Source organism: Bombus bifarius, unplaced genomic scaffold (genome assembly GCF_011952205.1).
Source record: "Bombus bifarius isolate JDL3187 unplaced genomic scaffold, Bbif_JDL3187 scf7180000007974, whole genome shotgun sequence".
Taxonomy (NCBI): domain Eukaryota; kingdom Metazoa; phylum Arthropoda; class Insecta; order Hymenoptera; family Apidae; genus Bombus; species Bombus bifarius.
The window spans coordinates 2,573,111-2,601,046 of NW_022884360.1; the positions used below are offsets into that span (position 1 = coordinate 2,573,111).

Here is a 27,936-nt window from a genome sequence, read left to right on the forward strand (position 1 = left end):
CGAACATGTAAATTATTTCTGTTTTAATGGACAATTTCGTAATTAACGCTTGCAACGAATCGTCCTAAATTATATCTACTGGCTATTGAAAATCTGAAAGAATATCGTCGTTAACAATCATAAATTTACCTGCAGATTATTTTCAAAAATATTCCATACTTTCATAATTTTCGAATAATTCGGTTGCTCGAAAGAAGAGAAGCTTCGTCACGAGCGCTTAAAAATTACTTACGAAATAAACAATGATATTAAAATGTTCGTTAGAAACGAGTAAATACGATTTTTATGGAAATTTATACTTTCGTATAAAATCGATAGGAATTGGATAGGAAGTGCTATACTTTGGGTATTTTACACGTTTCTTCACGTATCTTCGAGTTTCTCATATAGGCTAGCATTTCCTGAACTGTGAACTTTTCACCTTTCCACATTCCTTACGTTCCTTGCCATCACACGACTACAACCATAAACCTTCACGTAGTGAACCATTAACGCGAATGTCGATTAATCTTGTCGCGTTTTAACGCTAGTTTCATCGAGAAGAAAGCAGCTTTCTCTTTTTGGCAAGCTTGTAAAAGCTTCCTAACATCTATTAACGATATTTCCAGCAATTAAAGCAAATAATTTCCATCTGCAAACAAACCCAGTTCCGTCGTAGCTAATTCAATCTCCTCCTCCGAAAAATCCATCGTCTTACTCGCACATTCACCAACCTTGTACGTACGTACCTCTGGAGCCTGTGTGCACCGTGTGCATCGCCAACAACAGGTTAGAATCGTTCAGCGTGGACAGCGACGAGAACAATGTTAACAAAGCGTCCGCGTAACGCGACACGAACGCTCCTCCTATGAAGGAGGAACGAAGGAACGCTGGCGTTCCACGCGAACCATCGTTCGCCGTTCAGCAACGAGAGGAGGGGATGAAGCCACGCCCACTAGCTGGAACGCTCGAGTGCAGCGCGATAGGCGGCTGACCGCGCGGCCAATCAGCGCGTGCATCGCGGAACGCGGCCGAGCGGTGGGGGCCAGGCAGCGCATCGGGAGTGTGGGTATCGTTCGAGCACAGTGTCCCTGGAGACGCGAAGTTGGCTGCTCGATTTTCCTCTGGCCTTCCGGTTTTCCACCGACCGGTTTCCGGCCGCGTGCGTTCACTCGCGTCGCTTCCGGTTGCTACGAAACATTTTCACCAAGCAAAATCACCGTTTCGTCGATCTCTCGTTGCAAGAAACTACGAAGGAAGAGTATTTTCGCGGAATATCGCACCGAGGACGAGAGAGGCCGTGTTGTGTGGATCTTGAACGGCCGGAAACGAGACGCCGCGGAGACTTCGATGCTGCCGCAGCAACGTTCGCGGAGAAACGCAGACGTTCTCAAGCTTTGCCGAGGATATTTTCCCTGCATTTCGATAATGCAGGTCTTTGTAGAGCTTTGGAGAACGGCGTGAGCCTTGTGCAACATTGTTGCGCTCTTTCTCAGATGTGGAAAAATGGTAGAATCGAGGCTTTCGAGAAAATCAGCCGAGTTTGAATCGGTTGCAGCTGTTGCGATCTTTTGAAGAACTATTGGTGCTGTTTTTATTGGTGAACGGCAGTGATTTCGAGGGGAATTGTATTTTGTGTGGCAAGGAACGTCGATGTTTGTCGGACATTGGTAAACTTCGAACTTTCTTCGAACATTGAAATTTGTGTGAAAGTGGATCGGTATATTTGGAAGAGTATCCTCTGGATTTAAGGATTTTTCCATGGACTGTAGACTCTTGGACAATTGGAAGGGAGAAGAGTTCCGGAAGATTTCAGTGACTCGCAGCGATATTGCTGCGTGCAATTGAAATTGGGACTCTGATCGAGACACAGTATGGCGAAAGGTATGTGCAAAATTATGCGACACGATGGAAAATCGCAGGTTAAGCGGATATTACAAATTTTCAAAAGAGAAGAAACTTCGCAGTTGCAAAGCTACGTTGCTTCCTTTGCGAGATTTTTTCTCGTCCGATAAGTTTCTGCTAATTTCGAGGCGATTTACGACTTTACATTTTATAAGCTATGACATTGTGCCGGCTAAATTAAAATGAATATTTTCTATCGAACAACGTGTCTATCTGAGAATTTCGTCAGAAAATTAATACCTTTATTTCACCGTAGCAGCTAAAGACTGCTTGAACACGAATTTCAAAATGAAACAAGCTTCTACAGCGAACAGCTAGATACATTTCATAGAAATTCCAAAAAGTTTGAACATCGAACAGCAAAAAGAATAATCGAGTAAATGATGAACAAGGTCCTACAGCGAACAAGTAGATATGTTTCATAGCAATTCCAAAAAGTTTGAACATCGAACAGCAAAAAGAATAATCGAGTAAATGATGAACAAGGTTCTACAGCAAACAATTAGATACGTTTCATAGCAATTCCAAAAAGTTTGAACATCGAACAGCAAAAAATAATAATCGAGTAAGCGATGAACAAGGTTCTACAGCGAACAGTTAGATATGCTTCATAGCAATTCCATAAAGCTTAAACATCGAACAGCAAAAAATAATAATCGAGTAAGCAGTGAACAAGGTTCTACAGCAAACAGATACGTTTCATAGCAATTCCAAAAAGTTTGAACATCGAACAGCAAAAAATAATAATCGAGTAAGCGATGAACAAGGTTCTACAGCGAACAGTTAGATATGCTTCATAGCAATTCCATAAAGCTTAAACATCGAACAGCAAAAAATAATAATCGAGTAAGCAGTGAACAAGGTTCTACAGCAAACAGATACGTTTCATAGCAATTCCAAAAAGTTTGAACATCGAACAGCAAAAAATAATAATCGAGTAAGCGATGAACAAGGTTCTACAGCGAACAGTTAGATATGCTTCATAGCAATTCCATAAAGCTTAAACATCGAACAGCAAAAAATAATAATCGAGTAAGCAGTGAACAAGGTTCTACAGCAAACAGATACGTTTCATAGCAATTCCAAAAAGTTTGAACATCGAACAGCAAAAAATAATAATCGAGTAAGCGATGAACAAGGTTCTACAGCGAACAGTTAGATATGCTTCATAGCAATTCCATAAAGCTTAAACATCGAACAGCAAAAAATAATAATCGAGTAAATAATGAACAAGGTTCTACAGCAAACAGTTAGATATGCTTCATAGCAATTCCATAAAGTTCGAACATCAAACAGCAAAATGGAATAATCAAGTAAATAATAAACAAGGTTCTACAGCGAACAGTTAGATATGCTTCGTAGCAATTCCATAAAGTTTGAACATCGAACAGCAAAAAATAGTAATCGAATAAGCGATGAACAAGGTTCTACAGCGAACAGTTAGATACGTTTCATAGCGATTCCATTAAGTTTGAACATCGAACAGCAAAAAAGAATAATCGAGTAAATAATGAACAAGGTTCTACAGCAAACAGTTAGATATGCTTCATAGCAATTCCATAAAGTTCGAACATCAAACAGCAAAATGGAATAATCAAGTAAATAATAAACAAGGTTCTACAGCGAACAGTTAGATATGCTTCGTAGCAATTCCATAAAGTTTGAACATCGAACAGCAAAAAAGAATAATCGAATAAATGATGAACAAGGTTTTGCAGCAAACAGTTAGATATGCTTCATAGCAATTCCATAAAGTTTGAACATCGAACAGCAAAAAAGAACAATCGAGTAAATGATGAACAAGGTTCTACAGCAAACAGTTAGATATGCTTCATAGCAATTCCATAAAGTTTGAACATCGAACAGCAAAAAATAATAATCGAGTAAGCGATGAACAAGGTTCTACAGCGAACAGTTAGATATGCTTCATAGCAATTCCATAAAGTTTGAACACCTAACAGCAAAAAAGAATAATCGAGTAAATGATGAACAAGGTTCTACAGCGAACAAGCAGATACGTTTCATAGCAATTCCATAAAGTTTGAACACCGAACAGCAAAAAAGAACAATCGAGTAAATAATGAACAAGGTTCTACAGCAAACAGTTAGATATGCTTCACAGCAATTCCATAAAGTTTGAACACCGAACAGCAAAAAAGAATAATCGAGTAAATGATGAACAAGGTTCTACAGCAAACAAGCAGATACGTTTCATAGCAATTCCTTAAAGTTTGAACACCGAACAGCAAAAAAGAACAATCGAGTAAATGATGAACAAGGTTCTACAGCAAACAAGCAGATACGTTTCATAGCAATTCCTTAAAGTTTGAATATTCCGTGTGGGTAGAGTTTCGTGTTTTAAATCAGGTTTTAAGAGGTAATTGCGTAGAGCAGAGGAAAGCATGATAAGACAGGCTGAAAATTATCAGAATTAAAGCTGTCATGTTGCATGCATCGTGAGAAAACATGGAATGAGAAATAGAATCGTTGTTTCCGAACCACGTGAAACTCGACGAATGACACAGCAATAAGGAAGAACGTGGCATTCAAATTAATAAGAAAATAATACAACAATTACGAGCATCGAATTATTAAACGTGATAAGCAATCTGTTTCCACGCTGTTATTCAGTCTGACTGTGTATAAATTCAAACATTATAAATTTAAATATATACAATCTCAAGTATATAATCTTATACCCATCACTAATACAAATATAATATAAATATGGTACATATAAAACACATAGTCGTTGCGACAACTAGTTCCTTCGTATCATCTTTCTCTTTTCTTTATTTACGATCCAACAAATATCGTTTACCAGACGATCCACTCTGACTAACGTGTTATAGCGCAGCAAGGCACTTACACTCGATGGCTACAAGTTATAAATAAAATCTTCATTGTAGAAACTGTCCTACGCATAATATCGGCGTGTTCCATAACACGCAGCTTGTAATTAACCAGTCGAACAAGTCGATACGAACAAGAAAACGACGCTTTTCCAAGCAATTTTCTATGAAAATAGAGCGAATATTACAGGTAGTTTTCGACACTTTCCTACATACGATATAGTATCTCGTTAGGAAAATGATATAGCGGCTAAAAAAAGTATTTGTACGTCCCTTACTAATTAGATCCGACTGTAATAAATCTTGTATTATTTATAATTATTAGGTACATGTTATAAAAAAAATCGATATCTAACAAGAGAAGTTACTGCAACATGGCAACCTTAAGAAAAATGTCCCTCCGCACTCTACAATTACCATACTTATCGTTGTTGTATCTACGGGACATATTAAATATAGTATCGATATCTGTTTAGCATCGAAGTACGTTAAGATAAATTTGCAAAGTTTATCGTAGAAGGTACGAAAAAATCATTTTTTAAGATAACCAAGCAACGACAATGTTCTGCGTTGCATCGTGCACGCAGCAACGTGGAACTCGTCTATTCGCACACGTTCCTTGTTGCTGAACCAAGTTATAGTGCAACTTTTTTTTTAAATCCGATGTAGTGACGAGTACAGTTTGCAGAGATCCTCGACTAATGTTCCGAGAATTGTCTGGACAGAACGCCAGCTTCTTGCTGATCAGTGCAGTTCTGCGAACTGCCTTAAGAGCTGCCACTGCTTTACCACAGCCCATCATTTTCGTACAGTTGCTTCGATGGTTTTCCTATTGACTTTTCGCTCTGTCTTTCTTCTGCACGCTCGTTCCACCCAAAAACGATCGTTCGTGGAAATGTCGCCATTCTGCCTCGAACGTCACAACGTTAACGACGATGTCTTCATCTGCTTACGAGCAACGTTCGCGGTAGAAAAGAAGATCAGGTTCGTTGGAGACGGAAGAGTCGCTTAACTGTGACCATCGGTGTCATTTAAAATCCACCTGTTCCTTTCTTCTCATCTGTTGGTTTCCAGCAACACGGAAGCAAAAGTAAACGTTGTTTTGTTCTGCCTCACGTTTCCATACGATAAAAATTGTAAATTAAATTTCCTTGCGTTTAAGATAACCCGAAGAACCAAACTAAAAGCTGTTCGAAAATTAAAATTGAAATCGTACGAAAAAAAAAATTCGAACAGTACCTATGGGGATAAAAAATAAAACGAGGGACCTGATAAAAAGAAATAAAAGAAAAAAAAAAGGAAAGAACGTTTCACTGGAAAATAAGGGTAACGTATAAATACTTTTTGTAGCCGCTGTAGTTACATAGGCATACGTAGACTGGCTGTTTTCACGCGATCGCTAATTGTTAATGGCTCGGTGTATCGCCGATAAGGAAAGTTATTCGCGTGTGTGTCACACCGCGATCTTATCCAGCCAATTCGAAACTTTATTTCCCGCAATTACACCCCGTTAAACGCGCGCCCTATGCGCCCTCTGCCCCTCTCCCGATGGAAAAGTTGATTTTACGATTTTTAATTTCATTCCCAGCAATTTTCCTGGTCACGAATGGTGCGTGGCTCTTCTTGTTCCTACCTAGTCGTCGATCTGCACGTCAGATTGCCTCTTTTACGGCTGTTTTAATACGGGAAATTGTGCAAAAGAGTATTTAATCAAGAACGAAGTTCGATTACACATACAGTGGCATACCGGGTGATTCATAAGCGCGAGTCGTCGCTTCAGGCCGTAAATCGACGCGCTCATACAAATAGAAATGTGACTGTTGCGTAGCATAGTTTTCGTGTTATGCGCGAGTAGAGTGTAACATTGTCCAAGTGGTTTCTTCTTTGCAGCGAGAATATTCCGTAAACTTGCAGCTTCGCGATATTCTGAATATCACGACGAATAGAGTGAGATTGCATGGCCGACATGATCCACCAAATCCATCGGTTTTCTGTCTTTTCGCGCCTTCTGCCATCTATCGTATTTATATTGGACGAATGCACACAGGGCCGGCGCAAGGTAGGTTCAGCGCGTTCGCCGGAACCCGGACCCGCGTTTTGAGAGACAAAAATCATTAAAGTTCAATGTAACTTCATAAAGTCCTCGTGGAAACTCACCTCATTCATCCTGGAAACTACTTTAGACAAAAATCCAGGAGCTTTCAGAGAAATGTACTTTTTAGAGAAATTAAACTACATCGATAGTTTTTTGCAAAGGTCATACAAGATTACAGATTTTGTACTTTCATCGAACTTTTTGGAAGCGAATTATGGATGCGAAAAAACATTACTTGGATTTGTTTAAAAAACTGCTTATAAAAAATATATAATATGTAACAGCATTTGTAAATAAATAATTCCTCGTTATAAAATTTAAATGTAGGATTTGAATGTGTATTCAGGCCCCGCAAAGGTCACGCCGGCCCTGCATGCATACGACATACGTTCGTAAGACGCTCTGTTTCCTTGTTTTTTAGTGTAGGTTTAACGACTGAAGTATTTACAAAAAGTGCGTTTATGAATCATGGAAACTTTTTATTGGGTTGGCAACTAAATGATTGCGGATTTTGTCATTAGCACCCAATGACAAAATCACTTTGTTGCCAACCCAATAATTTTCCGATTGCTCAAAAGTTGTGCTTTTCGTCCAGACGCTTCGCCACAATCGTATTACGTTCCTCTGATTGAAGATACACAAACATGTGGCATATTTTTGAAATTTATGTTCGTCGGTGATGGTCAAACGAAGAACAGATTCTTCTATTTTGTTCGTATTATCTGTTTCTGTTTATATTAAACACAGACAGCTAGGCATTTCGGAAATAACAAGCTGCTTCGCTATGATCAATGAGACGTTCAGGCGGACCATGATGCAGAAAAGATGGAGAAGTACGGCCGTTTTTAAAAAACCGATTGAAATAACGTGAGATCGATATTTGTATATCAGGATTTTAGCGAAACACAAAGGAGATCCGAGAGAGAAACCACGCCACGTCTAGCGTTTTGTTAAACCGTGTAACAGGCATCGTCATTGAAACACTATGATTCATGAGAAACGCTCGGAGGAGGGTTAGGTTGGGAGGATCGTATTTCCGAGAATTCACAGACCGAAAGATGTTCTCGGCCGTTTTGCCGCGGCGAAAGAAGGCGGAAGACTAAACGAGACAACTATGAGAAAAAGGGTAAATAGTCTGCGGATAACAAAGGCCGGCCAAGAACAGCATTTAAAAAAACTTATGGTAGCGCGATTCGTAAAAAGAAAAATCGCCAAATGTTTGTATTCCTAACCATTGTATGGTCGATGGAAAGATGTTCGGAGAACGCTTTCGGCAGTTTCAGCCAGCCAATGTTTCGACACTTAGAAACTGCTTGCAGAGTATTCGACCTGCTCTCTAGCGATGACAGCCGCATTTAATCGACAGCTGCGTTCGTTATGTTCGTTCCGCGTGAACATCTATGCTATGTTTCCTTTAACACTTTACTGACCGCTAGCGGTTCAACAGCATACGCACGTCCGATCGTCAAATTGGTATAAAACTGTGAGAGTTTACAAAGCAGCTGACGCAACTGAGCAAGGTACCTTAGTACTAAATAACAAATTACTGCTCATATAATGAGAAAGATCGTTTATCGCCATGGCAACTGATTAACTATAGGTTAGTTATAGGTCGGTAAGCGTCGGCGACCAAAAAGCCGATTAATAGGCTATTGGTCGCTAAGCGTCGGCGACAAAAAGCAAATTAATTGACTATCGGTCGGTAAAGTGTTAATTTACGCGCGCGATAAAAGGCACGTGGATATTTGAAAAGAGAAACAGCGGCGTGTCACTCACTGGACGCTTTTTCCAACGAGTAGATCGTACACCTAATTATTGGGTTGGAAACTAAGTGATTTTGTCAATACCACGTAACGACAAACTCCGCAATCACTTAGTTTCCAAGCCAATAAATTATTATCGAACTGGAACGTGGCAACTTTAATAGCTAAATTTCGAATCAGATTATCTCAGGCTTTTCGAGCAGTCGTAGTAAATTCGAGCAGACGTAAACAAACTTGTAAACGGAAGATCCTAGCAACTGGCTAATACTGCGAATGCTACTTGTAGATACGTTTGGTAGCTGGACAAGTGTGTGGAATTTGAAACAAGTGAGATACGTAGCCGAACGGTAATTAAGAACCGTCAAAACGCGTTTAATTTATTATACGATAGGATCCCTAATGTGTGCTTGTCACGTAAACACGTAAGTCGCATTTGTATCTTATTTCTTCTGGGAATCTGACGCCAGTGGCTACAGCTTCGATGTTTCGTTCAAAGGAGAGACACTGTAGTTAGCACTGAGCGAAAGAAGATATTTCGTTTTATCGCTGATTCTATCGTTTCAGCTTTCGAGTTCTATTTTTCTTGTCCTACGTTCCACACGAAGCCATTCGATAAATACAATTTTTGATCAATTTCGTTATCAGCAGGTCGCAACGCTTTTAAGTGTTTTATTTAAAATTTATTCTAACTAAAAAAATAAGACAATTTAAATAAACAAAGGACGAAAGAAATCCACTTAAATACCAGTTTTATTCACACTATCGTTGTATTTTCTAATTTTTAAGTGTACGATATATCTTGAAACAATTTCCAGGATGCAATCCTGTTTCTCTTTCACAAAAAAACGTGCCACTCGACAGAGGAGCTGCCGAGATAAAAACTGACGTCCACACATACGAGTGCAAAGGGTGAAGGTTTTTCTACGGGTTTCGCCTATTCTAAAAAACGTTTTAAAAAAAAGTTTCAGCTGTGGAGCGTGGTTGGAGAACCGACAGAAATTTATCGAATGACCCTATGTATATTCTCGATCGATTTTTACACGTACGTAGCCCAAGTATACACAGGAGCGTAAATATACGTAGCTATCCAGCAAAAAACTTTCCACTAACGAAAGTGACAAATGTGTATACCGATTGCGATAAGGTTTCATTCGTGGTCATTTCTCTCGGTGTATGATTAACTAGATTTAGGTCGATTCAGATCGTTTTATTCGACGTATCATTTCGTTCTATTCGACTGACTTGTGATTTCCTAAGGCTGCTCTAACACGATTTATTATACCAACGAACGTGTCTGCTTTTCAACGTTGATTAGGTACACTGGTTTTTATTTACGTTCGCAGTTAATTACCGCGAGGCGCGAGAATTTCGGGAATTTTTTCTTCCCCGAGAATCTATAGGAGAACCTTCACGACCAATCAAAAATACTTGATTTTTATACGTGACATTATGTCATGCCGAGAGTTCCTTTCGTTTTAGAAGGAAACGACCGACGCACATTTTTCCTTTCGTATTATTTCGTTGAATCATGCTGCCACATATACGTAATCGGATAAAATAATTTATAACGAAAAATGTGCATAACGAAAGAAACTAACGTATTCGCCTAAATTAATTAGTTCTTTCTACAGCCGCTAACTAAGACGATGAGAAATTTGAATATCGTTGCTATCGATAGAACGTCTATAAATAATCATCCGAATTTCCTAACGTTTCCTAACGAATACGTTTCTTGTGGTTTCCCAGGACGCCTGTGAGAGCCTCGTCATCGATCGTCGCCAGCACCGGCCAGTGTCTAAAATGACCGCCATCGAGCCAAGGTAATAACCATCGAAAACGCCATTGGAATAATACACGACACTCTGAAGACGCAGCAGTGTGTCCGCGCGCGAAGAGTGTCAAGGAAGGAAAAGATGAGAAGTGAGAGAAAAATGTGACAGAAGGAAGAAAGAAGAGATATTAAGAGAAAAAAAAAACTCGTTCGATGAGAAAAGTAGGCGAAACTCGCGGTGTGTAAGTGTTCTGAAGAGATCGAGGCGAGGAACTGTTGGCTGGAAGATGCCTCGACCATCGAGGGATACTTACGGCGACCAGAAGCCGCCATATTCGTATATTTCGTTGACAGCGATGGCGATCTGGTCGTCGAGGGATAAGATGTTGCCTCTGGCTGAGATCTACAAGTTTATCGCCGATCGGTTCCCCTATTATCGCAAGGATACTCGCAGATGGCAGAACTCTCTCAGGCACAATTTGTCCTTCAACGACTGTTTCATCAAGGTACGTGGCTGTATCGAGTCGTGTGTTTGTTTCTGTTGCGTGGATTGCGCAGGCTGATGTAGCGTATTAATTCTTCTCACTGACCAGGTGTAGCTTTGTTTATTTTACCTTAAGCCGAATTTACACATTGGGCCAACGCGGCGGACGAAGGCTGCTTTCATCGAGTGTGGTGCAGATTCGGCTTTAACCGTACGCGCAACGGTTTGAAGAACTGGATTAGATAAATGAAATTTATGGAAAATGCGCGCAAGTGCAGTTATTTTCGACAGAGCGTAAATTGGTTAGAATATTAGAAATGGGAATTACAAGTCGCCAGAGGGCGACTGTTGCTTGCTTCGCGCGGGATATCGTGCACGACGAAGCTTCCCTTTAACAGTTAATACGCGATAAAACGACTGGCATCTATAAACGTCGATCATTATGGGGTAGCTGTGGTGTTTTTATCTGCGCGTAAATTCAGCAGAAACGTCGCGCTTCTTGATTAAGAGCCAATTACTTTGATTTCGTAGCTATCGAAACGGCGCGTTCTTTCATTATAATAACAGGGTTGCGTACCTATTACGAGGAAGAAAAACAGTTTTCGATTTTTCTCGTGCAAAATCAACAAAAATGAAAAAGAGAAAGAGGAAGAAAGACGACAAGCGTCGACAAAGTATGTCATGTTTTATAGAAGACACGTCGCAGACCCTATGGGATACGATGTCATATTGGCTAATTTCTCTTTCGTATTTTTTTTTTTTTTTTTTTTTTAGCAAGGAAACGCGTAAACACTTTGACTGCCACGCTGAAATCAAATGTTTCGCTGAGGACGCCACGGGAGTATTTTTATCATTGAAAGCATATAACGACAAAATAGTCATAAATTGATGATGTAAGACAACATTCTTCCCCAATGGACCGTTTATCTTATTGGCGCCTTGGTAACAGTTGATAGCGACATATCATAACAAGGCTTCGTTTATATCAACAAATCATTCGCCTTCGTTATTCCGTCGTGAGCAAAACGTGCAGAATATATTGCTGAAACGTGTGGAAGATATTAGTAAACAGTATTATGATTATTTTGATGATTTCGACGAAACATTCGGCTGAAATGGTAGAGGTCCGCAAAGAAAATTATGTCTGCGATAAACCAATGGTAGTGGTAGATTACAAGAGAGGAAAACGTGCTATAGACTTATCAGATCAAACGATAGCATATTCTATACCACGTAGAAGAACCCTCAAGTGGTATATAAAATTAGCTTTAGAGTTATTGTTAAATACATCAATTTCAAACGCCATGACACTCTCTAAACAAGCAACAAAAACAAAAATCCAGGTATCAGATTTTAGAATGGCACTGGCAATGCACCTTACACAGTGCCATTCACCAGAGCAGTCAAATATACTTATTCGACAAAGATTGCCGCACGAAATGCAGAAGAAAGAAGGGCAAGCCTACCTGGCACGAAAATTTTGCAGAGAGTGGTATAAAAAAATGTTAAACAATTAGGATGAAAAATTGCTAAGAATCGGAGGAAAAAGGTGACCACCTATCGTCCAGATTGTATGGATGAGCCACATTTATGTTTAAAGTGCTTTAACACAGTGTACCGTTGGATGCAACATTTCTTCTCATTTTTTTTATCGATGTTCTAATAAAAATGTTTAATCGTTCAATGGGACGTTCTTCATTTCAAAGTATCTTCTATTTATCGGTTATATTCAAAATACCCTAACTGTCAATTTTCGTTCAATTTTTACAATTGTAAAAAGTGGAAGCGCTCCGGTCACCGATGACCACCGTGGCGTCGCAGGAGAAACCGTGATGGGCCATATACAGGGTGGTCGGTAAGTGACGGTACAAGCGGACAGGGGGTGATTCTACGTGAAAAAAGAAGTCGAAAATATAGAATAAAATCTTTTTCTTTTTTTTTTTTTTCATTTTTCCATCGAGACAACGATCCACAGTGAGATGCGTTATAACGAGACGCGATAAAGTGCACGCGTACCGAGCGAACATTCAAAGTCGATTTTCTCGAAAACGAAGCCTCGAACGAAAAATTTTTATTCTATATTTTCGACTTCTTTTTTCGCGTAGAATCACCCCCTTTCCGCTTGTACCACCAGTTACCAACCACTCTGTATGAGCCACGTGGCAAAGTGTTCAACAACGAAATAGATATTTACTTTGTTCCTATCTGCGTTACGCCTGTGATTTTACAATTACGTCTCGAGTAAATACGCCAAATTCGAATGCAATTTTTCCTGTAGCTGTTGCTTTGATGCCTCACAGACACGACAGCGTGATACGTACAGCGACAGTCGAGCAGACACTAACTTGTTTTCCCAGGCTCGCAAACAAAGCTACAACAAAACGCAACATATACAGTATACAGTTCTCTTTCTCCGATCGGAAAATATTACAAGCGTGGCGAATCCTTGCGCCTGTGGCGTCTGTCCTGAATTTGCTCCAAGGAGTTTGCTGTACTCGGCTCGTCTAGTCGAACGTAAAAGGTTGTTGCTTCGAGCGGTAACAATTACGAATTTTAAGAAGAAAAAACAAAGGAAAGGACAATTCATGGAAGATAGTGGTGGTAAGGCGAGGAAACCTTTGGTAAAGCAATTGTTTTCTGCCTGGTAACCGTGAGATCAAAGTGTAGATAAAAGAAGAGGAGACATGATTAATGGAACTTGATTCTCCTTTCCTAGTTCAAACGATTGTTCGTATAGTTGTAACGCGAACGTACGGAAGTCGACTATTACAGTCTTCGTTTTTCTTTACTTAGACAACAGAAATATAAGCAAAAAAAAAAAAAAAAGAAGATAGAACGCGACGTAAAGAAAAAAGAAGAGAATTATTTGAACTTGAAAAAGCGTCTTTGATTTTATTTTTTTAATTGAATTGATGAAAAAAAGGGGAGAAAAACAGAGGAAAGAAAACGCGACCACGTGGAATAAAATACGTTTTACGAGATTTTGTTGGCGTAGGAAGATGCGATCGTGTTGCTAATTAGATGTTACAAATGAAACGACGTGTACACCAGACATTGCGTAGATCTGTATCTGACTACGCATCCGTTTTGTTCGCTCGCGTATTAAAAGATAACACACCGGCAATCTTGTCTTCTTCTTCGCGCTTTTTATCGCGCCAACAGCCCATTAAATTCCAAGGATACAGTTAACTATGATTAATGATTTAGGAAAAATGAGGAAGAAATCTCTTAAGGAAAATATTTCTTCGTTATTTATGTATTATTATATCGCTATACGAGAAAATATCGCATAAACGATCGTTTGAGATCTCCGTAATCTAATCGGCGGCAACATTCCTAAGCTTTCATTTTCCAAATCACGTACAACGTCTAATCCACTTTGGATCCGTTTTTCTACATTCTTTCATATGTACGTATATGTTCAAACATCGTATCTTACCCGTACATGTTGGACAAAACACTCTTTTTTTTATTGCAACACATTGCCAATATCAAGCGGCAGCAAACATTTCTACGGACGTTGCAGCATAATCTTCTTCGAAACATAGTATTGCCTTGGCGACTAAGTGATCGCGGATTTTGTCAATACCACCTACTGACAAAACCCGCAATCACTTAGTTACCGACCCAATAGATACTTACGTGGTATGTTGAAACAAAAGCCGAGCGACATTTACCGATCGACAAACGATTCTGTTAAACACTTTATCGACCGATAACGATTCAACAGCATACGTACGTCCGACCGGCATCTCAAGCGCAGATTCTCCCTGGCGCCGGTTCTGTTTCGGTTCAGACTCTCCGATACCATTCTTTTCGTTCATCGCGAACGGTACGTTTTTCAGATTGGTATAAAACTGTGTGGGGCTTACAATGCAACGCAATTGACGCAATCGAGCAAGGTACCTTAGTACTAAATAACAAATTACTGCTCAAATAATGGGAAAGATTGTCGACGACAAAAAGCCGATTAATCGGCTATCGGTCGGTAATCGTCGACGATAAAAAGCCGATTAATAGGCTAGTGTGTTAATGTCTACTGGATAAACTCTGAGTTATGATAGCTCTTTCCCCTAATTACCTTATCCTATGGGGTATTTTCTACTGAAAGAAAAGGAAAAAAAATGAACAGATGAGATTGGCGAAACGATTATGATCTCAGGTAGAATTAAACTACAATTATCGACAGATTAAATGGACAATTGTGAAATAATATTTTCTTGCCAAACTTCTGAAAGACTACCAACCTTCGACCATCGCTCTGCTCTTTGTTAACTCCGCTGCGTTTTCACTCATTTTCCACCCAATGGTATCTCGTAAGGTTGAAAAATATTTGAGATTCGAACGAGGAAAGGTCGTTGCCAGTATATAGCTCGTCCCAATTCTACGGCAAATATTTTCCTCAAACGCCGCGAACTCTTCTCGTTGCCGAGACGAGAGGAAAATTAATGAAAATGAAAATTCGTTGAAGAAACTTGGTCGCACGTATCGAATGTAATTGCAACACGAGGACTGTACATGGCGCGATCCTCTGAAGCCAGAACTATCGAACGAATCACGGAAGCAACCGAAAAACGAAGACGAGGAACGAAGAAGGAAGAGCAAAAGGAAGCAGTGGATCCTGGACATTAACTCGATCGTGTTTCTCAGCGATTTGGGTCGAGGCAGGTGCGAAACAGATGGTCGAGAGAAATATAACAGAAACGAAGAGGGAGACTTGTCCTACAACGTTATTTAACACGGCCTCAACACACAGCGACAAAAATAAAAAGAAGATCGGCTCGTTTTATCTCGGCGAATTCGAACGATCGTTTTCCGCCTTCCGATCGTTCTTCAGAGATTTCGTTAATGAGAATTCGTCATCTAAACGGTCAATTTCGCCAGACCTTTTTTCTATTTCTTGTAGAGTAGAAGCTACATGGGTCGTAAGATCGGGATTCTTCTTCTACCACGGACTAATCGCGTTAGTTTTCTGACGAGCTGTTTTATAATAGGCAATAGATTTACATATTTTGTATCGATAGTTTATCGAATCAGTCGCTCAACTTCTTTGCTTGCGCTCGTAAAATAAATTTCCATAAAAATTCCTCGTCTGTAATAAATATGCAAATGTAGCCTCTTCTTAGCTCTCCGTCACTATTTCATTTCTCGAACGATCAAATATTTGAAGTCTCCTTAAATAGCTGACGTTACGTTATACAGCCTGTTACCGAAATCAAATCTTATATTATTCTTTTTATTGTATTATTCTTATTATTATTCTTGCGTTAGGCTTTCGTAAGTTTGCGTAACAAGCGAGCTACAGATATACGTAAAAAGTCAAATGTAAGTAACAAAGGTAATTAGAAAAAATATGGAAAAATATACAGGGTGGTTGGTAACTGGTGGTACAAGCGGAAAGGGGGTGATTCTACGCGAAAAAACAAGTCGAAAATATAGAATACAAATTTTTCGTTCGAGGCTTTGATTTCGAGAAAATCGACTTTGAATTGTCGTTCGGTACGCGTGCGGTACGTTATAACGGATCTCACTGTAGATCGTTGTCTCGATGGAAAAATTAAAAAAAATTTTTATTCTATATTTTCGACTTCTTTTTTCGCGTAGAATCACCCTCTTCTCGCTTGTACCACCACTTACCGACCACCCTGTATAATGTTCCTTGCTGCAACATCGACTTCTGTTCTATGTCTTTCAGTCTTGTTCCTCATTTCCTAATATCTAATTTACATTGCATCGTTTTAAACGTAGGTATGCTATCTCGGTACTTTAAACAAATTACTCTAATTTTCACTGCACTCTGTACGAACTTCTTTTTACGCTTCTTTTTACATTCTCTTCAAACTTCACTGTCATAACTTTCCTGTTCTTTTTATTTGTATATATCTCTGGTTTGGATTTGAACAGTGTCTCAGCACGTGTTCGGTCGATTCTGGCTTTTTCCTGCCACATATTTCCCATAGTTCTGCCTCATTGATATACAGGATGGTTGGTAGCTGGTGGTACAAGCGGAAAGGGGGTGATTCTACGTGAAAAAAGAAGTCGAAAATATAGAATAAGAATTTTTTTTTCTAATTTTTCCATCGAGACAACGATCTCGAAATTGTTGAGTGGGATGCGTTATAACGAGACGCGATAAAGTGCACGCGTACCGAGCGGAAATTCAAAGTCGATTTTCTCGAAAACGAAGCCTCGAACGAAAAATTTTTATTCTATATTTTCGACTTCTTTTTTCACGTAGAATCACCCCCTTTCCGCTTGTACCAACCACCCTATATACAAAGCTTGTTTATTTTCCTGATTTTCCACTGTTTCTTTCTGCCACTTTTATTCTTTCGAATATAGTTTTCTATTTACTCCACTTAGCTCTTTTAGCTGTTTGCAATTGCGATTGTACGAGGAACTTGCTTGATAGCTTTCTGCGATAAACCAGCAGGCGATATTTTTAATCGAACGACGAAGGAGAACGAGGAACAGAGGAGCACGAAGTGGTAACGCAATTTTCTGAGATGTCTCGACATGGACAGCGCATTTAAATAAATTTACGAACGATTCGACAAACTGTCGATACAAAATACAAGTAAAAACGTACCTGTATGCGTATGCCGTTTCATTTGAAAATTATTTCGAAAGAAAGTGGCAAATATTCTTTTAGGAAGAATTCTCTACTTTGATTCTGTAATTTTCCTTATTTCGACTGTGAGTTCGTTATAAATACGAACGTGGTAAAAATCTGCTTACAAGGCGACTGGTTCCGCTTGATTTCACTGGCCGATGCTCATGATCGAGTGTAGATACATTTTATCGTTGAACAGGTGCAACATCGACATTCGCATCGGCCATAAATCAAACGAGGTACGAGGTCATTTTTATGATAATTCCCCGGTAATTTCAATTTGCACGAAGATACTCGTACGATGCTTGAAATTTCAAGTTGTTTTCGAGTGTCCAGGTGAAATATGGTGGTCAGTTTTTAAGTACAACATCATCGGTCGCGAGTGGTAATTTCGGGGACATAAAAGCGAAGTAGAAATACGATGCGAGAGATAATGTACGTTGGTAGTGGTGAAAATTGAATTTTGCCCCGGCACTTGTATTTTAATTGTTTATATAAAAATATACATTTTCCTGAAATTATATCGCCACGTAATATAAATTCGTCTTGTACGATATGTATAAAAAGAAAACTAGGTACGTTAGCGTCCAATGTTTGCTGGAAAGCCGAGAAATCTTAAACACCAAGTTACAAGGTCGTTTAATTTCATACAATTTTTATACAAAAATATACAGGCTGGTTGGTAACTGGTGGTACAAGCGAAAAAGAGGTTAGGTTGGGGTTAGGTTGGGTTCTACGTTGGGTGCTACGTTAGTTGGATTCTACGCGAAAAAACAAGTCGAAAATATAGAATACAAATTTTCCGTTTGAGGCTTTGTTTTCGAGAAAATCGACTTTGAATGTTCGCTCGGTACGCGTGCACTTTATAACGGATCTCACTGTAGATCGTTGTCTCGATGGAAAAATTGAAAAAAAAATTTTTATTCTATATTTTCGACTTCTTTTTTCGCGTAGAATTACCAATTACCAACCACCCTGTATAAAGTATTATACATATTCAACGTAGAATGTATTAGGTTGTCGGAAAAATATCTCTTTCGCAAACGTGTCTTTTACAACAGTGCACGCCACCTTCATGGAAACGTGAAACCAAATCTGTGAAATATCGCGGTGTTTATCTGAACGGAATAAAAATTAATTCGGCAAAATAATATAAAAGTCTATTAATAGCTCATAAAACGAAAGAAACTTTTTCGAACAACCTGATATATTTAAAAATAGGATGAATTTACGTTAGAATCCGATATATGCGAGGACCAGTTTCACCTTAGTTTCCTCTTTTATTCTATAGCAAAGCAAATGTATTTTTAATCGCGCGTTGAATTAAAATAACACAGGTACAAGTAATCGCATATATACACAGTTATTTCAGTAATCATAAATTACAGACGATAATTACGATATCACCGTCGCTATTATTCCTTTTGATACATTGCTTTATTATACTACATTTTTCATCCAGTATTCCGTTATACTTTAACTCAAGCAGAATAATAGCTCAAGCTTTTACACTACGTTGCACGCTGCGCTCTTTTTTGCCAGATATAATAGCTCGTGTTAAAGGAACGAAGAACGAAGATATGAATTGCAAATGTATCGTCAGATGTAACGTATTTGATAACGAAATAAAGAAAAGAAAAAAAAAAGGAAGGATGTTAAACAGTAAAGAGTGTATTGATAGAATGTTAAAAAAAAAAAAAAAATTCGAAGATTTTAATGGAACAATAAAATGGAAGTTCCAGTATGGGAATTAATGAGGTCACGTAACTGTTCGGACGAGGGAATTTTTCGCTAATAGAAACCACGCGCCTCTTTATATTTCAAAATCGATAATACAAGAACAATCGTAAAGAATACGATATAACGTAAAATAGCGTAAAATGCTTTCTAAGTTATCTACAAATTCTACCTGCTTGTTACCGCTCAAATCAAATTCCCTTAATATATTGAACTACGTTAAATTATAGCCTGTTTGCACGACAGATCATTTTTTAAGTCGTCTTCGAAATGTCATAAATAATTCAAAATAAGCTTTGTCATCGTCATTTTCATCCTATCCATCTCCTCCTTTCCAACATCACAAATGAAATTATCGATGATAATATTTGCCCAAATTTCAAAAACATTTTCGCATAATATATATATATATATATACATATCTTGAAACAGTCGAGTAATTTTCATTTACGCGTTTCTGTTCTTTATTGCCGTTCTAAGAAAGCTATTACTATACAGCAGACCGTGGGTATGTATTTCACAATCCCATTCAAGTTTTTCCACTTGTTGAAACACTTGTGTAATTTTCAATTACAAGTTCCTGTTTTTCATGTTCATTAATTATACATCTTCCGACGTTGTAGGTTTTTGCGATTTTTCAAACACCTCCGCGCCTTTTTCCAACTTTCCAAGTATATTTCGATTTTTTTCCATTTTTTTCTTTCCTTACAACGCTCGATACAACGCGTGTTCACTCTGATTTCACTATACGCAAGATACGTATTAACGTGTGCAATATTCATTCAGCTTCGTATTAACACTTTACCGACCGCTAGCGATTCAACAGCATACGCACGTCCGACCGGCATCTCAGGCGCGGATTCTCCCTGGCGCCGGCTCTGTTTCGGTTCAGACTCCCCGATACCATTCTTTTCGTTCATCGCGAACGGTAAGTTTTTCAAATTGGTATAAAACCGTGGGAGCTTATAAAGCAACGCAACTGACGCAACCGAGCAAGGTTACCTTATTACTAAATAACAAATTACTGCTCAAATAATGAGAAAATTGTTGGTGACAAAAAGCCGATTAATAGGCTATCGGTCGATGAGCGTCGGCGACAAAAAGTCGATTAATAGGCTATCGGTTGGTAAGCGTCGGCGACAAAAACGATTAATAGGTTATCGGTCGGTAAAGTGTTAAAGTAGGACAGAGCCACCTTTACCCGAACATTGAAACGTTCGAACGTTCTATCATAGGCGCGTAACATTTTCCACTAACCCAAGCCTTTCTCCGTTTCAAATATGTACAAACTTTATCAGCGTTCATACGCCATGTGCTCGTTCCTTTATTCGACCGAGTGAACTTTCATTATGAGAGTTTAGTATGAAACTAATAGCGTTGCAACTACCGGAACAAGATACGATATAATTAAAACACTGGCAGGTGGCGTAACTGCGACACGGTGTTGGAAAAACCATACGATAACAAACGAAAACGTCGTATTGAAAATTATCCAAAGCACGTAGATTTCTTCGATGCTGTGGACAGCATCGGATATATTGGGTTGGCAACTAAGTGATTGCAGGTTTTGTTATTAGGTGGTATCGACAAAATCCGCAATCACTTAGTTGCCAAGCGAATATTAAACGTACTGATGCAATGAAACGGTGTCGTTACGACGAACACGATAAAAATGTTAACGAAGCGGTGGCTTTTCACGCTGAAGTATTCGGGGCATTCGAAAGAGGACTTAGATGGTTCTAATTACGAAAAGCATGTAACTCTATGCGGTAATTTATGCGGAAAAGAATTATGTGAATTTTGGAGGTTAGCAGCCAAGAAGATACGAAATCCATAGATATTTGAAGAATCTGGTAATCGATCTTAATTTATATTTGAATAAATGAAATTTCATATGGAAAGAGTGTATTCTATCTTAATAATTAAATAATAGGAAATTAATACGAACTTATAAAGAGAACATATAACAAAGCCGATTTTTATTATTACGAATAATAATACTTTAAATAATATTTGAAAAAATTCCTGTTAATTTTCCTGTTAGGAATCTAGAAATTCAGAAGTGGTTAAATTTCAGAATTCTAACGCGTAACATTGAACATTTTCCTTCGTTGAAACATCGCTGGACATGTCGACGTAGCAGATAGCGAGGCAATTATATTTCACTTGCTTTTTTTATAGTCGATGTTCATCGATAAGAGACGCGTAAATTAGACGGAACGTATTACGGTTTCTTTATTTGCAAAAGCATGTCGAAACAAATTGAATAGTGGCGTCATCAAATAAATCTTCACGCGGTGTGAGCATAATGAATGCAGCTGTCAATCAGCATAACTGACATTGCTAGTGACGAGCTCGAGTATTTTGCAAACGGGTTGAAACATTCACCAGATTCGAGTGCTCTTTCAATATTTCGATAAACAGAGGCAAAAACGGTAGACTTTTGTTTATCTCACACTGTCAGACGATATACGGCTGATACAATAGAAATTCATTGCTTCCTTCCCATTGTCTATGATTACTCGTCAAATAATAGCAGTTCACAATAAGATTCTTTCAAACCTTTATTTCTGCATACTTCAAATTTACATAAATACATAGATATTAGTCTACTGATTTAATTTCTCTCTCAACGATCACGTGCTCACCGCCTTTAGTTCAATATCTCGCTATTATTATTTCCACCTACTTAACATTTATACTGAACGTCTAACTCTACAGCTGCGGGACAATGAATCTATTAGGTTGGCAACTAAGTGATTGCGGACTTTATCATTAAGTGGTAATGACAAAATCCGCAATCACTTAGTTGCCAACCCAATAATGGAATTCTAAGTTTCTTCTTTTGGCTCAAATTCCTTCGAGAAATGAACGCTTTGAGGTGTTTCATATTGGAATATCGACTCGTAATTTGATCTCGCCACTCTTATTGTTTTTCTTGAGAGCGTTCGGCACAGACTTCTGCGTGTAGCCGGCAAATACTACGAAAGACAGTTGTCTTCTGCGTGTCGTAGGATTATCAGTCCATAACTTGTTTATTAACTTGTTGATTAACTTGTTGATCTTGGACCTGCATCATCGCAATGTAGAAGAATAACTCAATTCCTATTCGCTCATAAAGTATTCAGTGGCTCTATAGACTGTGCTCAAATCGTCCAGAATTTCAACATCAATGTCCTTGCTAAAGACTTCAGACATTAAACACGATCTTATTCGTGCGTAGCCTGGCGATTACATTTTTCGATATACAGAGCGCCCCAGTTTTTCCCCCACAAACTTTACCAGCATATTTTGCAAGCAAAGTTAAGAAAGAGTGCTATATAAGCGTATAGGCCCTTGAATGTTCCGTCGACACAGCGTGAGCAGGCGTTGCCACAAAGTCTGATGTTTACTTGGTCGTTGATTTGCTGAAGCAGTCCGGCAATGGTGAAACTTCTATCACCGATGGACAAGTCAAGGAGAATCAATTCCTCGGTCGTGAAGATCATCAGATATGGATTCTTACTTGCGTCAGGAAGTTACATTGATACTGGTCAGGAGTTGACGCAAAGGATTCGTGGCGTTAACACTAATTTCACCATATTTAAACTTTATCGTATCGCTTCATAATGTAATATCGTGAAAATTAAGGATATCAATTTTTCCCGATTACTTACAATTTATTGATATTGAATTAAATATACAAACATAAATTGGACAGAAAACGATGTTTGTTTAACTGAAACTAAATGCGATACTCGTATCTATATCAAATAACTTTACAGTTATTTGGCCACTCTCGTCACAACGAATCTAACACTCTCTCCCTCTCTCTCTCTCTCTCTCTCTCTAGCAACTCGATCAATTCTCTCGACTCTACTCTTCGGTGTCTCGATCAACTCTGACTCTCGCAACACACACGCTTTTCGACTCGCACACTCTAACCTTTCGGTCGTCCCAACTTGAAACACGAAACCGTCCTTCAGATCTAACGTTGTTTGATGTTTTTCTCACATCTCTGTAAGAACTAGGTGATTTTAGTCACATGGGCGCTCTTAAATGTAAAAGAACCACAGAAGGACAACGTACATGGTTTTTTCTAATTTCAACCGACCTCTAATTTAAATTACTTTACGATATTACAATAGGTTTCAAATTTTCCTATTGTAATCACGGTAGTCGTGCTTTATTCCAGTGCTAATGAAATTTCATGTATTTATAAAAATTTTCATGCGTTACATATTAAGTATTGATTAGGATGCATGATTCCACCGAGATAGAACAATGAGATATGCAGGGTAACGAAATCAAAATAGCCTAAAACTTAAGTGATATGTACTTCTACAAACGAAAGTACGACGAAAATGATGGACAAAGATCATTACGTTTGGGATTTTGTTTATTAGATATTGACATTTGAAAATTAATCAAAATTCCCTTGTGAGTTGGCAATCCTCAAACTTCGCATCTTTCAACCGGTGTGCTGCAAGAACATGTGCAATATCTGATAATTTAGTCCATTGATCTCTTTTCCCTTAAATTGCAAGGTAAAAGCAGTAATCATCCGGCGTAAATATCTTGTCTCAATATAATATAAAAGATATAATACAAGCGACCTCAAAAAACCCTAAAAAGTGTTATTCTAGTCGAATATTTCGCAGTCCAGGTACCACACCAGAGCTGAACTTTTTAATGAAGCATTTAACACGATGTGCATCCGAGTCGACACGTACTGTCGCTCTATTGGGTTGGCAACTAAGTGATGCCAATGCCACCTAATGATAAAATCCACAATCACTTAGTTGCCAACCTAATAGTTCTTAACTGTAGTGTGTTCACTAATTGGTAAACAGAAGAAGCTGAGTTCAAAATTTGCCAAGTTATCATCGTATGAAGCGAGGACTTACAAGCAATCGAACGTTTGTTGCTTTCTAAGTAGAATTCTCATTATATTATCGTGAATTTGCATTCTTTATACCGACCAGACGTATGTAGATTGTTCGATTACAGTCTTTATATATACTCTTAGATTGTGTATGGTGTCGACTTGAATGCAGCATCTGAACTAAAAATCCTGAAATTATGAAAAGGTAGATATTTCTATTAGAATCTCGTAAAAGCAGCTATCGTACGAAATAAAAATCGCTGAGCGTTTTTTATGGTTATATAATATTTCTTTTCTTATTTTTCCTTAGAGAATGCTATCGATATAGTTTGGCGGAAAAAGTGGCATATCCTGTATTTTCTCAAACTTGCCGAGCAACTAACTTTTTGTATCGAACCTCGTCTTAATTCATGATTAAATCACAACTTGTGATTAAGCGACGCAATAATGTATATTCTAATAGAGTTTTTCCCGTGTATAAATTGAAATTAAATTAGCTGAACGAAATTAAATTATACTGGCTGTCGTAAACTCTGGTATGCTCTATACATCTGGGGACAAGGGGAAAAAACAGGGAGTGTCATAAAATAGCATTGGCGAGAAAATTAATATTTTCATCCACGTAAAGAAGAACCAACGTTCGATCAATTTAACTGTATTGTTCATAGAATAAATTTTATACGTCACTTGGTCATCATAAAAAAACAATGATATTTATCACAAAATATTCATCGTTTCTCTTTGTACTTTGTTCCAATACAAAATAGACATACTCCGTTTTTGATCACTGGGTATATACCAAATGTTGAATGCTATTTTGTCGAGACAGTTGGTGATTTGATAGGTAGTTTTGCAGTGCCAGTTATCATAAACAAAACGTGTTATAAAATAGTTTTCCTCCATACTCTCTTCATTTATCCTGTACGTTTCTTTCTCGGTTTCATTAAAGCAAGTAATTCTGATTAGTATTCACAAGAAGGTATTAATTTTCATGCGTTTGTTAATTTGCAACAGAGTGCAAACATACATATTGCGCGTACCTGCGCGTGAAATATTGTTTCCTCCAGATAGATACGAAACGTTCTACATATATGCATTTATGTTAATTAAATAGCCGCATGTACACGGTAAGCTCGCCTCTAACGAGTTACACCAGCGAATAGAAATCTGCATTATACGCTATTTCTTGTTTATATAACATTACACGCCTAGTGAAAAATGTGGTAATTCAGCATAGTGATGCGATACAAATCCTCGTGCATCATACCTGATTTGCCTCTTATTTTTTAACAAACTTATTCAAGTTAGTTTGGTTAATGGTATTTAATGCCCATTTTTGTCATTTGTACTTTTCCCTCTATATGGGAAAGAGATATTACCAGTCAGAATGTTCACCTTGACATAACGTGTTTCAAGGTCGCAGAAATATTCCGCATAATTAGCAAAAACTCTTCTGTTCTTTGAATAAACATAATCTCGAATAGGTAACGTTAACATGACTTGAATCATGTATGAATAAGGAGAAAACACACTGTGAGATAGCAAGTTGTTTGCTATTAATAAAATCCATAGTATCTTAATTCATCCCATGTTCATATTTTATTTAAAACTCGTTAACCATTTAATTTTAATAAATGAATTTCTTAATAGGGGAATTAAATGGTAATTGCTTGTGTGTTGCCACGTTCTTTGTATATAATTGGATATTGTCGGGTCGTGAGAGAATTCTTGATAATAATTTGTTAACAATGACCGAGGTTCCTTTTTATTTGAGGAAAAAATTCGTGAAACATCTTCAAACAATTCTCTGTATCCCGGAAACTTCTGGTTGCAGGTGCCACGGGGACCCCATCGACCTGGCAAGGGCGCGTACTGGGCTCTGCACCCGGCAGCGCTGTCCATGTTCGAGAACGGGTCCCTCCTTCGCCGTAGGAAGCGTTTCAAGCTGCACAAGCCCGACAAAGAGCTGCTAAAATCCGAGCTCCAAGCCCTGGCGTCCGCCATGCCACCTCCTCACTCCGAATCCTCGCCTGTACTATCGATAAACCCGAACGCACAAACCAGCAGCTTGACCGTTGCCAATCTGCATCGTCTTCGCGACGATTTGCTCCGCTGGGAGCTGCAAGAGCGTCGTCTAACGATGGCATCCGGTGGCAACAGTTCTCCAGGCTTTACGACACCGGAGACCAGCTCCAGCTATTACCTTCTGTCGCCAGAAGTTCGACAGAGACTCGCCGGCACCGACGAGATCCTCCGTGGTTATGAGAACAATTTGTTGCAAACCGGAAGCTGGAGCTTCCCCGGGTTCCAGGTGTCTCCGTACGTCTCTCAGCTGTCCTACTTTCAGACAGACATTCCAGAGAGCAGGCAAATCTGCGCTGGAACCACGGAGACCAGTGTTCCCGAAAAGACTGACTCGAGGGTCTTCCTGGAGACCACGAGAGGCTCCACTGTCGAGTCCACCGACAGTAAAGTTCGTTGTCCCGTGTTGGAGGCTGGTATCTCCAGTCAGACGAGCATCCAACCCGAACAGAAGAAGAAGAAGAAACCGTTCACCATCGAAAATATCATTGCGCCCGACGATGAACAGATTTCTAGTAATTCGGAAGACGAGAAGAGGTCTTCCGGTCATCTTCTGGTTCCCAGGCCGCTTTATGCGGGTTTTTCGTTTGGTCTCACTGCTAACAAGGTTCCGTACGAGACGGCTACTTGAATTTACTAGATCAACGTGCGTCTAGTGGATGATTCGAACGGGGACCCTAGTAGCGCGACGATCGCCGCTTGGCGACGCTAGTGGTCATTCTTGTGACTATGACTGGCGAATCGTTCATCCTGTTCCTGAGTTTTCCCGTGTTTTTGCGAGGAAGTTTTGGAAGAAAAGGCTTCTGGTGGTGATAAGCTCGGAAATTTCATTAAAAAATTGTAATATTGCTTTGTGTTCTTTCCCCTCTTGTTTCTTTTAGAAAATTCGCAACATTTTCGCGTCAATTTTGTTTGAAACAGACATAGTTGATTTTGAAGTGGAAATTAATTTATTAATTGTGTTATGTATTCATTTTTTCGAAAATTATTGGTGCTACAGTTTTTGCAGTGGAATGACTTTAAGTCTGAAATCGAGCAAGTGAGTTAGCGTGGTTCGAGTGACGCTTAACAGTGAAGATAAATATCTGAATGTAGCAGAATTGTGGAACTGGTATTATTTGTGCTTTTTAATTAACTAGAAGTGCTTTACGCGTCGTTTGAGCAAAATCGTCGTAGCGATCAGACTAATGAGGTATTTTATTAAAATTAAACGTTTATATGCACGTTAGTAAGAACTTTTGAAATGATTCTTAATCTATGTAACTTATCTAAATTCTTGTTATGGATTATTAATATTCGACTGGTTAATTAGAAACAATGGATAAACTAATTGAATAGGCAAAGTAAGAGGTTACTTTCTAAAGAAATATGTGAAAATTTTGAAAGTTATAAATGTACAATAAACTCGTATAGATATTGGTCGCTATTTAACGATTTTTAAAACACTCTTCGAAATTGGAAACTACAGTAGATGATGTAATTTATTTCCATGAGAAGATAAGTGTCTCAATTTAAATATTCAAATGAAATTGCTTAAGTAACGAGAAATTATATCAAAGAAGTTTGAAATTCATTTTTCAGATCTGTTTTCTTATTTGTTGAAAGTAAATTACATTTATTTTAGATTCATGTGACTGTTTCAAATAACAATATTTTTATCAGATTTTCAGACTTAAAACATATATCAAATTCAAATATATCTGTAAAACAAAATTATATCAATGTGACGCATTTAAATGTTTAAAAATTAATGTTTAGATCAGTGACTCGTTTTATCAGGGCGCTACCAAT

At 38.5% G+C, this 27,936-nt stretch overlaps 1 protein-coding gene across 1 annotated transcript; it reads left to right on the forward strand.

Moving 5' to 3' along the window:
- Positions 1–1,076: 1,076 nt before the first annotated feature.
- On the forward strand, positions 1,077–27,675 carry LOC117217081 (forkhead box protein A2-A-like). The gene is made up of 3 exons (XM_033464385.1): positions 1,077–1,863; positions 10,341–10,871; positions 25,898–27,675. Exons 2-3 carry the CDS (start codon positions 10,653–10,655, stop codon positions 26,774–26,776), a joined length of 1,098 nt encoding a protein of 365 aa, XP_033320276.1. The 5' UTR covers positions 1,077–1,863; positions 10,341–10,652; the 3' UTR covers positions 26,777–27,675.
- Positions 27,676–27,936: the final 261 nt, after the last annotated feature.